At 44.8% G+C, this 16,971-nt stretch overlaps 1 protein-coding gene across 4 annotated transcripts; it reads right to left on the bottom strand.

Annotated features, from left to right (window-relative positions):
- On the bottom strand, positions 1-13,062 carry PAFAH1B2 (platelet activating factor acetylhydrolase 1b catalytic subunit 2). Of its 4 annotated transcripts, none has more exons than XM_065417099.1 (8): positions 12,999-13,054; positions 7,616-7,703; positions 6,737-6,826; positions 5,456-5,572; positions 4,251-4,373; positions 3,532-3,585; positions 1,702-1,741; positions 1-311 (listed from the first exon to the last, which is right to left on the bottom strand). In XM_065417099.1, the coding sequence occupies exons 1-8, from the start codon at positions 13,025-13,027 to the stop codon at positions 148-150; spliced, it is 705 nt and encodes a 234-aa protein (XP_065273171.1). In that variant the 5' UTR covers positions 13,028-13,054; the 3' UTR covers positions 1-147. The 4 variants fall into 4 exon arrangements, with proteins under 4 accessions (XP_065273171.1, XP_065273173.1, XP_065273172.1 ...); XM_065417101.1 differs by lacking the exons at positions 1-311; positions 1,702-1,741 and adding exons at positions 7,919-8,028; positions 9,749-9,803 and having other exon boundaries at positions 1,763-3,585; positions 12,999-13,062; XM_065417100.1 differs by lacking the exons at positions 1-311; positions 1,702-1,741 and adding an exon at positions 9,749-9,803 and having other exon boundaries at positions 1,763-3,585; positions 12,999-13,062.
- Between the last annotated feature and the right edge of the window lie 3,909 nt (positions 13,063-16,971).

Raw genomic sequence — 16,971 nt, 5'->3', positions numbered from 1 at the left:
TTGGGGTGAAACATTTACATTTATATTGAAATATGCACTAAACATAGTGAGTTCTACCAGTCAATGCAATTTTGCCAAAGCAGAATCACAGCTTTTCCTGGGGAAGGTTCAGTCAGCTCCCAGCCGTGGGCAGCACCCCAAGGAAGGTCACCATGAAGCAGGGCTGTAATTGGATTTTACATACTGTGCAAGCTTCCAGCCTTTGAGGTCCCCCAGCCTGCACCTGGAGTCCCCTTGCTTGCACCCACATACGAGTTCAGAGACAAGGATTCTCTCCTTCCTTTCACACCTTTTCCTTTGCATTTTCTTCACTGCAATAAATATAAAATTGGCAATGCTCATACACCACAGCACAAACAAGATTCCAGGCTTCAGCACACAACTGTAAACGGTAACTAGATTAGTTTAAAAAATTAAAAGTTCAGAAAGGGTCAGTTCTTTCACAATCAGCCAGTTACAATGGACTAAGTCATAAAGGCTACGCAGGGGCACCCAGACTGGGGTTTGCTGGGCCTGATTTTCAGAGGTGGCAAGCACCCTACTGTTGAAATTGCAAATGCTCAGTACTTCTCAGGACCAGGCTCTAATTTTGGTACAATGAGAAAAAAATTCCCTCCTTGCCCTCTCCAAGGGATATGTGGTTACACTGGGATATGGCCTGGTCACTGCTAGATGGTGGCAACAGGACAGTAGCTTCAATGTCCCAGATAGAAGAAAGCTGCCCTTCCTGTCCACAGCAGCCGCTGCCATGGCTAATGCAGATGGGAAAGAAACAATGCGGACTGGAGATGAAGGGCGGCGAACGCTGACCCATGCATAAGCAACATGGCACCTCAGCAAGACAACCTTGAGCATGGAGAGCCACCTGAGCTACTCCGCCTCAGCCCAAGGGATGTGTATTCAACAGGCCAGACCCACACCACTGCAATCAGCACCTAACCAAGGGGCTCTGGCTCACAGCTGAAGACAGCCTCAGCTGTAAACACACTGCACTGTTACAAAGAGTTAGAGCTTTATATAAAAAAAACCTAGATTGCCAGCAAGTAGCTGTCTTACCAGTGTGGTGACACCACGGAGAGACATTTAGTGCATGGGTCAAACATGGTACCTTTCAACAAAAGCCTACAACCCTCAAAAACTAGCAGAGACCGAAGTCCTGTTTCATCCCCTCACTCTTGCTACAGGTGGACCCATACCACCCTGCCAAATCTTCTCCTCCCAACCTTGGTTTTAAAATCTGCTTGCTCTCTCTCCTCCACACCCCCAAGTTCCTGTGCGGAGGCTTCCATTCTTTCAGCAGAGCTGAATGAGGTTTCTGCAGTTAATGTTCCAAGCTGTTGGAGGGGAAGGGAGTGCTGCTGCTGGGCCCAGGGAGCACTCCCCCAACCCACGCTGGCCTGGGGAGATAAGACCAGGACTACTCCTCTCCCACTGAGCACTATCAGACTTGAACCTTTCTTTCTGGGAAGTGGGATTCTTCGGCTTTCCTCCACATCTCTGTGTGGATCACATATACTGGAGACACACACACACACGCTATGCATGCAATCCAGGCAGAAATCCTGCTATGACATTCTACAGCAGCAGCAGAAGCGTGATGGGGACATAAATGTATTCCTTAATGCTAGATTAAAGCCTGCCTTAAACAGAACCTTTTACTAGAATAAAAGGGCAAACAGGCTATATACACTACATACGTACTTTTTGTAGTGGGGTGGAAAAAGCAATCTAGGTAGATCTCCTGTTTAACAAAAATGTAAAACAAAAATCAGTTCCTCTTTCATTTGCCTGCCAAAAAGCAGCATGACAGTTGAAGGTTGCAGCCTTCACGAACACTTCAACCAGTGCAGAGGCCTGCATTGGCTGTTGTATTTTAGCGCGCGGTGGTGTGAACCATTATGAGGGATACTACCACCGCTGAACTCCAATTGTGGTAGGTAAGTCAAGGAAGAATAAACTTTGTTAAAGTATTTTTATTTTTAAGTAGCAAGGCTCTGCATTGGGTCTCAAACAGTTTCTTATTGATAAGAAATTTTTTTTCCCTGTTCACCTTTAAACGAATGACAATTTTATATAGTCATTACACAGATTATAATTAGCTCTTGTATAAAAAGCTCTAGCGAGACAGAGAGTCCTTGTGAACAGTCCACTCTCCACACTAACTCCCTTTGCTGGAGGGGAAAGGGGCAGTGTCCAGGAGAGGAAAAGGCTACAGACTGACTCAATTCTTTACTGTCAAAGGCCTTATTTGCTTGAATAAAATGTTTGTACAAGTAAAACAGAAGCAATAAAGAAATATACACCTTAGAACTCGTAAAGCATTAGATTGGTTCAGGCCTTGCAAAGAGGGGCTGAGTATGGATTAAAAAAAAGGCGTAACAGTCGTACTTTAAAAAAATTGGAACTATGAACATGAACAGCACTGCACAGAATCCTGTAGCACAGCCCTCATAGTGGGATGAAATGTCAGTTCTACGTTTCTGACGGGCTTGTGTTTGACGTTTGCTGGAAAACTAAGCTCCTAAACCAAAGAACTGTTAAAAGCTGCCAATACTGTACACAAACCAAAACAAAGAACAGGTTCTATAGGAGACATGATATTCAACAGCACCCAAATGAGACTGCCCACAGTCCAAGCAACAATGGAATGAAGTTTGTCACAGCTAACAGACTTTGTAAAACAAAACAATATTTTGGGAGTGTTAAATGAGTTCAGCTCAACTAACACTTTGGTTTTTACATTTCTGAATTCCAGTTACATTTAGTCTCATGCTGCTTCAAAAACAAAGAGCCAGAAAGCAACAAGTGTCTCTTAAAAAAACCTTAGTAAATAAAACTTCTAAAGGTGGGAACTGTTGTTGAAAAAAATGCAGCTGTTTTGTTTCTAGTGAGTGGAATGCGATTCTGGTTCCCAAGGTAATACAGAGTATAGTGCCTAGGGAAGGGAAAAGCTAAACCGAGAGCTGCACATGGGTTATTAGAGTCAGGCTGACAGGGATCTAGGGGCACCATAGAGCAATAATGCATGTGAGGGGCACAGAGGTGACAGTCTTGTTCTCATTTTAAATGAGGAATGGTTTAAAAGTAAAAATCTTCTTTAGCTAATTTCTTCCTGCAGTAAAACCAGTTAGCCCTGCCCTTCTATGTACAAGACCAGTTTGACGTTAGCCCTCCCCCTCAAAACACTCGATACGAACATCCAGTAACATTCTACAATGGAAAGTGCTTTAAGCAAGGATTCTGTAGTGCCAGTGATAGAACTGATCTGATGGGGCTGGGATGATGTTGAACACTGATATTAGCTGATCAGGCCAGAGCAGCTTGCTTCTCCTCAGGGGTCTCCTCCAGTAGCTGCATGATCAGTTCATGGAGGGGTTTGCAGATCTTTGCATAGCCCCCTCCCGTCAGGTGCAGAAAATCAAACATGTCATGGCACGAGATGGCGCCATCCGAGTGCACGAAGCCCCCACTGACGTCCAGAAGCTGGACGCTGGCGAGTTTTGGGAGCGAGGCTTTTAGCAGCTGGTTCACCTTGGCATTCTTCTGCCGCAGAGGGTTTGGCTTCTCGCCTCGAGGTAGCAAGCTCTGATAAGGGAAGCAGGCAAAGAAGAGAGCTGTGAAATGACTCAGACAATATAGTAACTTTCTCTTTCTAGACTTGGGCCCTCATTCTGAGCTTTAAAGGGTCTATCCCACTCCTCCCCCCTGCACATCCTCCTCACCCCCTCCAGCCCCACTTTGAAACATGACTGAAAACAGTCTGGACACTGCTGACCCATGGGCAAATCTTCTCTTTTCACCAATTCTTATTAGCATTCTTATTAGCTACTTATGCCCTCTTTCAATGCAGTTTTGATGGTTGGTTATGCAACTCCCACAGCAGAAGAGGAGACATTTTAAGCTGTTTGAGCACAAGATCAGAACTGGTATTGCTCAAGTTCTAGTTGCAGCTCTGTCTCCATCATCCTCATCTTTCATGTGATTTCACTGCTTCTGTTTCTCTGTCTGGGACAAAGACGCCTCTAATGAGAAGATAATACTCTTCTGAAGGGGTTGAGAAAGTTAGATAATGTTGGCAAAGCCCCCTGAACAGGAGAAGCCATCCTACAGTGTTTATTATTGTAAATAAGTTACGACCCACCCCCCAAAATGCACAGGTAACACCCAATACCATTGGGACAGGGGTGCAAACAACACGACATGGGTTGTTCCAATGGTGCTATGTTATCACAACCCTCTGACGCGCATACCAAGACAATAACTTTGGCCTGTGGCTGTCGGGTATTTATCAGCCGCACGATGGCCTCGATTCCACCTGCTACTTCCTCCGCTGTATTTTCATGGTTATTTGTTCCAACCCAGACGACAATGACCTGTGAAGAGGAAACAGGAACTGTGCAGCAAGTTTAGCACTCCACTCAAGGTACACAAACAGGAGAGGCTGTAGCAGCCATACTGGCTCTTGTGGAAAGGGCAATTGCTAGGGCCTAGGCTGTCTGCAACCAATTAGACAAAACAATTAAGAGTTAGGCTTAAATATTAAAAGTCCCAGACTGTCAGCTTTGTTGACTCTTGAATCATTTCTTGTCAACTTAAGACTCCTCCCTCTCACCCAGTACAGAACCAGAGTCACAGTGTTAAGGGAAGCTACCCTGATCAGCACAGGAACAGATATCTGACACTTCTTCTGCACTGTGTTTAGTGACCAATTCAGACTCCTAGAGTACCTTGCACCTTGCCTGTCTTACAACATACTAGATGTGTATGAAGCAGATTAGAAGCATCACAGGTAAAGAGGCTTATTTGTTTGTAAAGCACCAACCACAGTCTTGGCTCTCAAATGAAACCCTTTTACAGCATTTCTCTACTTTTAAGCCTTAACTCTTATGTTGGGGTCATGAATGTGCTTGACAATGGTGACCAAACTTGAACCTGTGCTGTACATTATGTATTGTGGTGCAGGGTGCTTTGCAAATGCCTACAACACCCCGGTACACTGTAGGTCATTTAGAATGTGTTATTAGTTGCGTGAAACCTTGTTGTGGCCTGAGTTACAACCTCATTGAGATGGACAGGTATGAATGCACCCTTCAATTAATAGAACTATAAAATTAGACAACCTGAAGGAACACCTAAATGCAGTGTCTAACCCTGAAAAAACCTAGGGAGAGGTTTTTGGGTCGGGGTGCAGGATGAAGAGAGTGTTTTTGGTGCTATGAGCAAAAGAAGCTGTTTCTTGCTATTTGATTCCTTCGGTCTTCAGAGACACAGGACTTTGTACATTCCTTGTAAATAAATACCTTTTATAGAGGAGTTCTAAAGAAGAAGCTAAGCGCTCATTGGTTAGAGAATGACTATTCTTCTAACTTTTGGTGCCCTCAGCTCCGTACTAGACAATATTCAGAATTTTTTCTAAAATGAAAAAACATAAAAGCAGCTCTGTTTGTGTTTATACCTTGGGTTTAATGTTCTCCAATTCACCATTCTTCAATCTCCATAGAACATGAGCTGTTGTGTCCCCACCGATCCCAAAATTCAATGCATGAAGGGGCGAAAAAAGCTCTCGCCATATCTGTAACCAGAAACCAATTTACTATTTTAGATCAAGTGTTATTCTTCAGCATCAAAAATAAAACACTTTACATAAAGAGGTAGCTCAGGTAATGATACATTCGAAGTGAGTGAAGATCTTCTCCAGGGGAGAAGAGGTGCTGCCAGTGGAAGCATTACACATTCTTTGGGCCAGAAGAGGTGGAATCACAGCAGTTAATGAACTCAGTCCTGGCACAGAGATAAGAGGGAGCTAATACAGAGCAATCTCCCTTCAGCCCATCCAGGAGGGATGTCGATGGCCCAGAAAGGGAGCCATCTCCAGTCCATCAAGGCCAGAACCAGAGCTCAGCTAAACATGGGACTTTTGAGGAGGGAAAGGAAATCTTGAAGGAACTCCTTTTACTGCCTAAGAAGTTAGAAGTCTAGAACCAAATGAGTCACATTGGAAAGTAACACTTTCAGAGCAAAGCGGTTTGGTAGCCATTACTGATGAAATAGTGGATGAAGGGACAGCTTTCAAAACATTTTACACATTTTTTTAAAAATATCCTAGTTGCTGCCTTTCCTAATCTCTGGACACTGGGATAGTCAAGAGCACAGTCTCTATGCCAGCAGAGGGACAAGCATGCTAGGACACTGCATGCAAGAGGGTTAAATTGAAATTCTCTGGCTAAGGTGATACACGTACTAAGTTTAATATTTGTACCATTGCGAGATAAGGAAACTTCATTACTGAGAACCAAGTGAAAAACAGTCACATCGGAAGTGGGATGGGCACAATCTAGAATACAGAGGTGTGGGGAGAAGAGAGGATAGAATTAATTTTAAATCTACACAGCAACTGCAGAGTAAGAAAGAGTGGCAAGAGTGAGATAGAGGGACAGAAACGGGATGTGTATGGTGAAACTAAGAAGGCTGCAAGTGACCTCAGGGAAAGGAGGGGTGGGGTGAAGGTTCCAAGTGGCTGACGGGATAGGACTGGAGAAGCCTAGGGCAAGCACAGGGAAATGGAAGGGACCAAGGTTTGGAAAGCAGCTGTAGAAGTGGAGGTAAGATTAGAAAGGACCCGAGGACAGGGAGGCACTGTCAGTATTGCATATGTTCACCAGTTACTGGACTAGAAGTGATAGGGAGGCACCATCTCACTCATCTAACCCCACAACTTCATCCCCTCCAGCCATACCTCATACTGCTGTAGCAACTGCACCATGGAATCACCCACAAACAGCACATCGGGCTCCTTGTCCTTGCAGTCCAAGACAAATCTGTTGTGCTGTTTAAAAGAAAGCAGCAACCTAAGCTCCAGCTGACAGTTCCCCTTTGGTATCTGTAGGCCATGCACAGAAAGTGATAGTTGCCCAACCAGTTCCTCTGCTGCCAAACTTTGTGACTTTTCATCCTGTCTGCCCCTCAGGCACGTATCTTTAGTTTAACTCCTTAACTGCTGGAACTTCCTCCCTGCCTGCTCTCTCCCTGGCATAGACAAGTTCTGACATTTTAAATGGCCACTCCTTTACAACTCAGAGCCCCTCAGGCTACACTATGCACCACACACAAAAGGGGTGCTTGCTCCAGATACTGTGTTCAGCAATTCTAAATCTATAGTCATTCAGGTTGTTGGCTAGTCACAATACAAGTCTCCTCAGACTATTTCACCCTGTCTAGGAGTAGCTTTAACAATCTAGTTGTACGAACAGGAAACTCCGAGTCCAGACACTTGGATTCAGCTATTCTCAGCTTTGTAACTGCCAGGATATATTACACACTTCAGTGCTATCCAGTTTTTAATAAACTGGTTGGCAATTCTTCCCAATTAATTAGCCAGTTGCAATATCTTTCTGGAACTCTATTTCAAAATGTGGTTTGCAGGTCATGGCACAAAGCTGCTTTTTGCCTCTTTTATTGTGGCAGGTTACTGGAAGCCATCAATAACGCTGCTAACATCTGCTAACAGAATCAGAAATGTAAGCACCTGTATTTTGCTCATCATGCACCTGACTACCTCATAATCTGCTAGTAAAGAGGATCCTATCTAATTTGTCAGCTGTGTTTTCAGTTTTACCTGTGACATCCACCTGTCATCTCCTTGAATATCTTCAGCTGCATGTGGAACTGCTGCCGGGTTTGAGTCTCCCTGGCTCATTCTATTCCTGTTGAAAGAACATTTAATATATGTTACGCTATATACCAAGGATCAAAATCAAGCTCTGACTCTCAAGAGACCATAACTGTTTGTTGCCATACACTCGTACAAGGAGTCAAGACCAGCAGTAGCTTAGCTTGAAAGAACTGCATTTACAGACATTTGTAACTAATAACAATTTGCATCTGTTCTGCTGAAAGCTAATATGCCTGGAAGACTCACTTAAGCAAGTTTTATTCCATGCAGGAACCCCGAATTGTCCCTGCAGCATGATCTTGTTGAAACCACTCTACCAACTTCTGATTAGTGACATCCAGACAGGTGAAAACAACCTTTTAATAATAATAGCAAGTTCATTTTAGTGCAATCTTTGCAGGAGCACCTATCTCACCCATGTTAATTTTTCACTATAATACAGTATAGATTCTAATTATCAGAGGATTTGCCACTACTTGTACAATACCAGATTGCAACTGCATATATACATTTCAGATGGATTAACTGGTTTCAAAAGACAATGTACTAGCTCCATTGGCCCAAGAGGGCCTAAGCAGAAAACATTAGAATTCCACACGGGGCTGGCATCTCCGAAGTATCTTTAGCTGCAGCTGTGTAATAAACCAAAAAACTTTATTCTGAAGCCAGTGTGGTAGTCTAGTGGAGAATACCATTAGCCAACACACAGGAGACAGAAAGGAATATAACTTGGGAAAGAAAGGAATGTGACAAATATGCAGCCATGAAAAAAGTTGGGTGAAAGCCTAAGAACCCTCACTTTGGTATAGCTAGTTTTATGTTAGATGCAAAATGTAGAGAGACCAGGTGGTCCCTTCTGGCACATGCAAATAGGGCAAGGGAATGCCCATATCCAAGTGCCAGAGATCATAAATCATAAAATTACATTTAAAAATATTTGCTCTAAAGTATTTTCATATTTAACCCTACAGACTAGTGCTTCCCTTTGAGTAACATATATAGAATAATACAAGCTGAGGGGAGAGTAATTTCTTTTGAAGTCTTTGCAGACAAAATATCATTAGTGATTGATAGTTAATGTTACCTTGCTCTGTAAGCTTGCATTCTCTCTCAATTTGTGCTCTATACATGCACACACACACATATACTGTGAAATATTCTTAGAATTAAGTCATTTTTCTCTTGTCGAGAAGAGGTTTCACTGTTTCCAGAACTGCAATTTGCTCACTACGATGCAGTGAAACCTAGGGCATTCATACTATACCATTAGAAACAGAAACAACAAGGAGTCTGGTGGCACCTTAAAGACTAACAGATTTATTTGGGCATAAGCTTTCGTGGGTAAAAACCTCACTTCTTCGGATGCATAGAGTGAAACTTTCACTCTATGCATCCGAAGAAGTGAGGTTTTTACCCACGAAAGTTTATGCCCAAATAAATCTGTTAGTCTTTAAGGTGCCACCAGACTCCTTGTTGTTTTTGTAGATACAGACTAACACGGCTACCCCCTGATATTAGAAACAGACTGATCTAGTGAGCCAAGTTGACTATAGAAGTGGGCTCTACTGTATTATCATAAAGAGGAAAACAATTTTGGAGTGTTCTTTTATATGTAACAATCCAACCCGCATAACTGCTTTATCCACAAAAACTGAATCTATCACAACATTTACAAGCTGCCCTATAAAGTTCAGGTGCCAAGTACACTCTGTGCATTACTCTCACCGCTACACAGGTACCCAAAGAACTCCAAGGCGAGTAACAGGAGGGAGAACACAGCGCTCCCACAAAGCAAGCCTTTTCTGACACAAGAGGCGACTGACACCAATATTTATTCTAACATTTTTCGCCTCAAGTGACTTTTGCTAAGGAATAAGTCACATAGCATTACATAAACATTTATCCCTGCATTTAAGAGCAGAACACACAGCCTTGCACTAGAAGGAGAATTTGCCAAAACTAGGCTTACACAACATATGCCCTCTTCACAACAGGAAATGCTAATGTTAATGGCTGACAACCATAGATAAAAGTATTGTTATGGAGACAAAGGGTTTGATGCACAACAGCACTTACTCATTTTGGTGAAAACAGTTTCAAGTTTCCTGAAGCCTTCTGGGTCAATGTTGCCCTAGAGTGAATGAAGTAAAAGGTCTACTGCACACAAGAAAAGTTTGCCACACCAGATCAGACCATAGCTCCATCTGGCCTTGTGGCCTGCAGTTGCCAATAGCTTATGCTTCAGAGAAAGGAGAAAACTCAATTCACCGATCACAGAACATATGAATTTCCACACTGGTTCAGACCTGTGGTCAGCCCATCTAGTCCAAAATCCTGTCCTTGGCAGTGGCCAGCACCAAATGCTTCAGACGAAGGTCAAGAACTCCATAGCAGACAGACGTGGGATAATCAGACTCCATGAAAGTCTCATCCCAACCCCTAACAGTTAGAGATTGTCTTAAGACCTGAAACATGAGATTTTATATTCATTCCAACACTTTTTTGGGGCAGCATAGTCTATTAGAGCCAATATTCTTGTTATCCATATAAACATCCAATTCATCTTTAAATACAGCACAGTATGGGAAGAGGGGAATGAGTCTTGAAGATGAGATCTGAGCTACAGCTATTACTAATGGACATGAAATTAACCAGCCCTTTAAAAATTCAGTCACATGGTTTGATTCAATAACCTAAATAACTCTAAATACACTTATCACTTACAAGTCCCACAATATCTCCACCAACACATCTTTGGCAAGAACTCTGGTTGAAACCCTTTTGGTTGGCAGAGATAACTGTTTCGTGGTATCAAAGTATGCAGGTGTATGTAGGGAATAAAGTCTCACCTAATCAACTGACCAGTGGCTTTCACTTGCAGTGGCAAAGAGCATTACAGTATTGATAGGTTCAGGTATTTTTCCATGAGTGTATTATTAGTTTCCACCCACCAAACAATGGCCAGTCCCTCTTCTAGCATAATATTAATGTGCCTAGAACACACAGCATCAGAGACCCAAACGTGACTTTATGCAATGCTGAGAAATACAAGGTAATGGGAAACAGACATGAAAATGGGTGGATCATAGTACAGATGACAGTCTCTCGTACACAAGCATATGGGATTGATCCTGTACTAGACAAAGGATTTTTACACCTCCAGATGTGTGAGCAAGAAGTTAGAGCTCCATTTCAGGAATATAGGTCAATTTGGAACAAGGTAGAATGAGGTCTAAGAATTCTCCTCTATCCTTTAACAGAAATGTCTTCTCTTTACTCCTACACCTCCCATTATGATTACAAAGAACAACAGTTTCCACTCAGCTTCCTCCTCTTGAACTTGATACTGGAATGAAGTAGGAATGAAGACTTTTTAGACAGAAGCAGCCAAGTTGTGAGGAAAAGAAGCGTCTCTTTAAACAAATATTTGATAGTTACAGCAGGAGAAAAGTGGCAAAACTGTTTGCATCAGACAATGTCCCAGTGTGAAAGTCCCTCTTTAAAGACATATGGCATCATAACCTGGGAAGGTTTGAAGTTCCATATTCAAAGCTACAGATGTACATCATTTCCATTTTACCCTTGTAAAGTCAGATGATGATAATTTTGCTAATAGCGCATCCCTGATGTTTGGTTTTATCTTGGTTCAAAAAGGGAAAATGACTAATAAAAAGATTATGCAAAAAAATCTGAGGTTATACAAAATGTTTACACTCAGTGGATCAGCAAGACTAAATCATGGACATTTATATACCATTAAGGGAAATCAGGAGACAGTATATACAAATTCTACATTTCTCCTCTTGCCTCAAATAACTCTCCCCACTCCCATCCCCTTAGAAATAATTTTATAAAGTCATGTGCACCACCAGACGGCAACGGGGGCAGAGCAAATAATGAGGCCTTAGCTAGACTGTTGGTAGCTTGACAGTCTATTTCCAAAAGACTATATAGTAAATGAGAGACGCAGCTACTCTCAGCGTTTGAAAGGGTTCCTTTCAAGGCTACATTGAAACACATTGGCGGGTGCAGTTTGGAGGAAGCTGGCTGTTCCGGGGACAAACAGAGGACTCCAGTCCCCTGGTTGTCAACTCAACATCTTTCACCAGAAGATTCACATAGTTTTTAAAGAGACACCAAAGGAATAAAAGAAACATTGCCCCAGTAAGTTAGGACTTGTCTGTTACAGTATTCCTCCCCCTTGCTACCCAAACCCATTAGGATTGAGAATCTCATTCCACCCGTGACGTGAACAGATTCCGGAATCGTATCCTATTATTATGGCCGTGTCTGATGGTAGAGTCTGGGACAGAGTAGATTTAACGTGTTTGTGAGGTGAAGAGGCTGTTGGTCAGATTGGCCACAAGCAGAACTCATGGTTGGTTGGTTGAAATAAATAAATAAATAAAAACCCAGAAGTTATCTCAGCATAACTATTGCCTTAAAAATCTCTTGTGTCTAGAGGAAAAGTTTTAAATTCAAGTGCCTTGTATTTAATCACCTTCAATGGTAACAGGCAAAGTGATAACAATGCTTACACTTAATTTCTCAAGTGTGCTTTTGGGAAAGACCCTAGAAGCAAGGTGGAGCAGTTCATGGTGAATTCATGGAGGAGTAGTCCCCTTTCCCAATGCCCCACCCCCCGTTACCACAGTGACTGCCTCCCAGCACATAGCATTGGCCTACCAGCCCCAGGGGTGTGAATTCAATCCTTGAGGGGCCATTTAAGGATTTGGGGATTTAGTTGGGGTTGGCCCTGCTTTGAGCCGGGGGTTGGACTGGATACCTCCTGAGGTCCCTTCCAACCCTGATAGTCTATGATAAACTCTACGATTATTTGTTACCCAAGGGCCAAGCAGACACCCAGACTAAAACACGCTCTCGCCCAGCACAGGGCAGGTTCAAGGCACAGAGACAAAAACAACACCGAGGAGTTCGGTAGCACGTGCCCACGAGCCCGCCCGGCCCCTCGCCCACCCATGTCCCTGCTGGCGAGAGGCAGCCCCGGGGGCGGAGGCCTGGCTCCCCGGGGGACACGGGCCCCGTTGCGGGGATGGGGCCCCGAGCGAGCAGCAGGCGAGGCCGGGCCGGGCCGCTGCGGAGCTGGAGAACAAACGGCCGCTCCGGGGCGGGTGGACAGGCCGCTGCCCCCCGGCCCACGCGAACCCGCCCCCGGGCCTGCGGCAAAGGGCAGCCGCCGCCAGGCTGTGGGGAGGGGGCGCGAGCAGGCTCGGCCCCGCGCCCGCCAGGGGAGCTGCTCGGCCCGCGCGCCCCAGGCTGCCTGAGGTGGCGCAGGGCGGCGCGGCCCTGGGTCTCTCTCACTCACGCCGGCTGCGGCTCCCCCCGCGTCTCCATCTCTCTCTCGGGCGGGCGGCGCGTCCCTCCCCCGCGGCCCCAGACTGCCGCTGCGCCTGCGCGCTACGCTGCTTCCGCTTCCGTTCACCCACGCCTGCCAATCACGTGCCGGCTGTGCCGGAAATCCCGCCCAGCCCGTCTCCGGGCTTTCCCTAGGGGGCGCCCAGGGGCCCGTGCGCCTGCCTGCCTCGCTCCCCATTTGCGGGGACAGCGGGGGGGCCTTGGTGATGTGATGGGCCATGGCACAGCCTGATGAGGTCACCGCGCAACGTGTCATCACAGAACGATGATACGCCTGGTGACGTGTGACTTCATTGGCGACGCGGCAGTGGCTCACTGTGATGACGTCACTGCACAGCATGATGAGAAAACCAAATGTCAACGATGCGTGTGCTGACGTGATGACCTCATCCACGTTGAGGCAGTGGCTCAACGTGATGATGTCACCTAACTGGGCATCATGATGACACGCGTGGGGTCCCAGCTGGACCCTGCTTGAGGTCATGGTGCTGTGGTGAGATGACCTTTTTGCCCAGCCTGGTGACACAGAATGATGGCACTTTGATTATCACGCTGATCCATTGTCACAGTGTGGGGACTTCTTTTTTCCAGTACAACTTCTTGGTGCCATGGTGTGTCAATGTTGTGGTGCAATACGATGATAGTCTGATATAATTTGACAACCTGTTGTTTCAGTAAAAAGAACAGGAGTACTTGTGGCACCTTAGAGACTAACAAATTTATTAGAGCATAAGCTTTCGTGGGCTACAACCCACTTCTTCGGATGCATATAGAGTGAAACATATATTGAGGAGATATATATACACACATACAGAGAGCATGAACAGGTGGGAGTTGTCTTACCAACTCTGAGAGGCCAATTAAGTAAGAGAAAAAAAACTTTTGAAGTGATAATCAAGATAGCTCAGTACAGACAGTTTGATAAAAAGCAAGTGTGAAAATACTTACAAGGGGAGATAGATTCAATGTTTGTAATGGCTCAGCCATTCCCAGTCCTTATTTAATCCTGAGTTGATTGTGTCTAGTTTGCATATCAATTCCAGCTCAGCAGTCTCTCGTTGGAGTCTGTTTTTGAAGTTTTTCTGTTTTAAGATAGCCACCCGCAGGTCTGTCATAGAATGGCCAGACAGGTTAAAGTGTAGCGCAAGTAGAGTAGGGGCGTTAGGGGACGAGAGCTAAGGAAGCGTTGTTCTAAGTCAGCCATAAAAATGTTGGCATAATGTTGGATTCTGCGTGGACTCCTCCGGACGGTCGAAACAACAGACTGGATTTCTACATAGATTGCTTCCGTCAACGTGCAAAGGCTGAAATTGTGGAAAAGCAACATCACTTGCCCCATAACCTCAGCCATGCTGAACACAACGCCATCTACAGCCTCAGAAACAACCCTGACATCATTATCAAAAAGGCTGACAAAGGAGGTGCTGTCGTCATCATGAATAAATTGGAATATGACCAAGAGGCTGCTAGACAGCTCTCTAACACCACATTCTACAGGCCATTATCCTCTGATCCCACTGAGGTTTACCTAAAGAAACTACACCATCTGCTAAAAAAACTCCCTGACAAAGCACAGGAACAAATCTGTACAGACACATGCCTAGAACTCCGACCAGGGACATTCTATTTGATACCCAAGATCCATAAACCTGGAAATCCTGGATGCCCCATCATCTCAGGCATTGGCACCCTAACATCAGGCTTGTCTGGTTATGTGGACTCTCTCCTCAGACCCTACGCTACCAGCACTCCTAGCTATCTTCGAGACACCACTGACTTCCTGAGGAAACTACAATCCATCGGTGATCTTCCAGAAAACACCATCCTGGCCACTATGGACGTAGAAGCCCTCTACACCAATATTCCACACAAAGATGGACTACAAGCTATCAGGAACAGTATCCCCGATAATGTCACAGCTAACCTGGTGGCTGAACTCTGTGACTTTGTCCTCACCCACAACTATTTCACATTTGGGGACAATATATACCTTCAAGTCAGCGGCACTGCTATGGGTACCCGCATGGCCCCACAGTATGCCAACATTTTTATGGCTGACTTAGAACAACGCTTCCTTAGCTCTCGTCCCCTAACGCCCCTACTCTACTTGCGCTACATTGATGACATCTTCATCATCTGGACCCATGGAAAGAAGCCCTTGAGGAATTCCACCATGATTTCAATAATTTCCATCCCACCATCAACCTCAGCCTAGATCAATCCACACAAGCGGTCCATTTCCTGGACACTACTGTGCTAATAAGCGACGGTCACATAAATACCACCCTATACCGGAAACCTACTGACCGCTACACTTACCTACATGCCTCCAGCTTCCATCCAGGACACACCACACGATCCATTGTCTACAGCCAAGCTCTAAGATATAACCGCATTTGCTCCAATCCCTCAGATAGAGACAAGCACCTACAAGATCTCTATCAAGCATTCTTAAAAGTACAATACCCACCTGCTGAAGTGAAAAAACAGATTGACAGAGCCAGACGAGTACCCAGAAGTCACCTCCTACAAGACAGGGCCAACAAAGAAAATAACAGAACACCACTAGCTGTCACCTTCAGCCCCCAGCTAAAACCTCTCCAGCGCATCATCAGAGATCTACAACCTATCCTGAAAGATGATCCTTTACTCTCACAGATCTTGGGAGACAGACCTGTCCTCGCTTACAGACAACCCCCCAACCTAAAGCAAATACTCACCAGCAACCACACATCACTGAACAAAAACCCTGACCCAGGAACCTATCCTTGTAACAAAGCCCGATGCCAACTCTGTCCACATATCTATTCAAGTGACATCATCATAGGGCCTAATCACATCAGCCATACCATCAGGGGCTCGTTCACCTGCACATCTACCAATGTGATATATGCCATCATGTGCCAGCAATGCCCCTCTGCCATGTACATTGGCCAAACCGGACAGTCTCTACGCAAAAGAATTAATGGACACAAATCTGACATCAGGAATCATAATACTCAAAAACCAGTGGGAGAACACTTTAACCTGTCTGGCCATTCTATGACAGACCTGCGGGTGGCTATCTTAAAACAGAAAAACTTCAAAAACAGACTCCAACGAGAGACTGATGAGCTGGAATTGATATGCAAACTAGACACAATCAACTCAGGATTAAATAAGGACTGGGAATGGCTGAGCCATTACAAACATTGAATCTATCTCCCCTTGTAAGTATTTTCACACTTGCTTCTTATCAAACTGTCTGTACTGAGCTATCTTGATTATCACTTCAAAAGTTTTTTTTCTCTTACTTAATTGGCCTCTCAGAGTTGGTAAGACAACTCCCACCTGTTCATGCTCTCTGTATGTGTGTATATATATCTCCTCAATATATGTTTCACTCTATATGCATCCGAAGAAGTGGGTTGTAGCCCACGAAAGCTTATGCTCTAATAAATTTGTTAGTCTCTAAGGTGCCACAAGTACTCCTGTTCTTTTTGCGGATACAGACTAACACGGCTGCTACTCTGAAACCTGTTGTTTCCGTGAGTTCTTTAGATGCAACGGATGGGGGTGGGTGGGTTCTTCAACCACCATGTTCTGGGTGTCTCTGAACTTCTGACTGCCAGAAGCTGGGCCTGGACAACAGGAAATGGGTCACTCGATAAATTGCCATATTCTGTTCACTCCCTCTGAGGGATCTGGCACTGGCCACTGTCGGAAGACAGGATACTGGGCTAGATGGATCACTGGTCTGACCCACTATGGCCATTCTTATGATGATGCATGGCATTGCAGTGAGATGATGTTATCATTCAATGTAGCAGTGCTGGGCTTCACTGGACTGGAATTTGTTGTTATGTGTATTATCATAGCATCTAGGACCTTAGTCATGGCCCAGGACCCCATTGTGCTAGGCAGTGTACGAACAAAAAACAGTC

The sequence above is a fragment of the Emys orbicularis genome, chromosome 15 (genome assembly GCF_028017835.1).
Source record: "Emys orbicularis isolate rEmyOrb1 chromosome 15, rEmyOrb1.hap1, whole genome shotgun sequence".
Lineage (NCBI taxonomy): Eukaryota > Metazoa > Chordata > Testudines > Emydidae > Emys > Emys orbicularis.
Note: the sequence above shows the minus strand (reverse complement) of the source record. Positions and strands in the feature narration are given on the sequence as shown.

Bases quoted from the DNA above. Each gene is read 5' to 3' on its own strand.
- PAFAH1B2 (XM_065417098.1), bottom strand. From the start codon at position 13,027: ATGGAGACGCGGGGGGAGCCGCAGCCGGC. The intron at 7,704-12,998 runs GTGAGTGAGAGA...TTCTTTCAACAG, and splicing joins CGGGGGGAGCCGCAGCCGGC to GAATAGAATGAGCCAGGGAG. The intron at 3,586-4,250 runs GTATGCGCGTCA...TTCCCTTATCAG, and splicing joins AGGCCAAAGTTATTGTCTTG to AGCTTGCTACCTCGAGGCGA.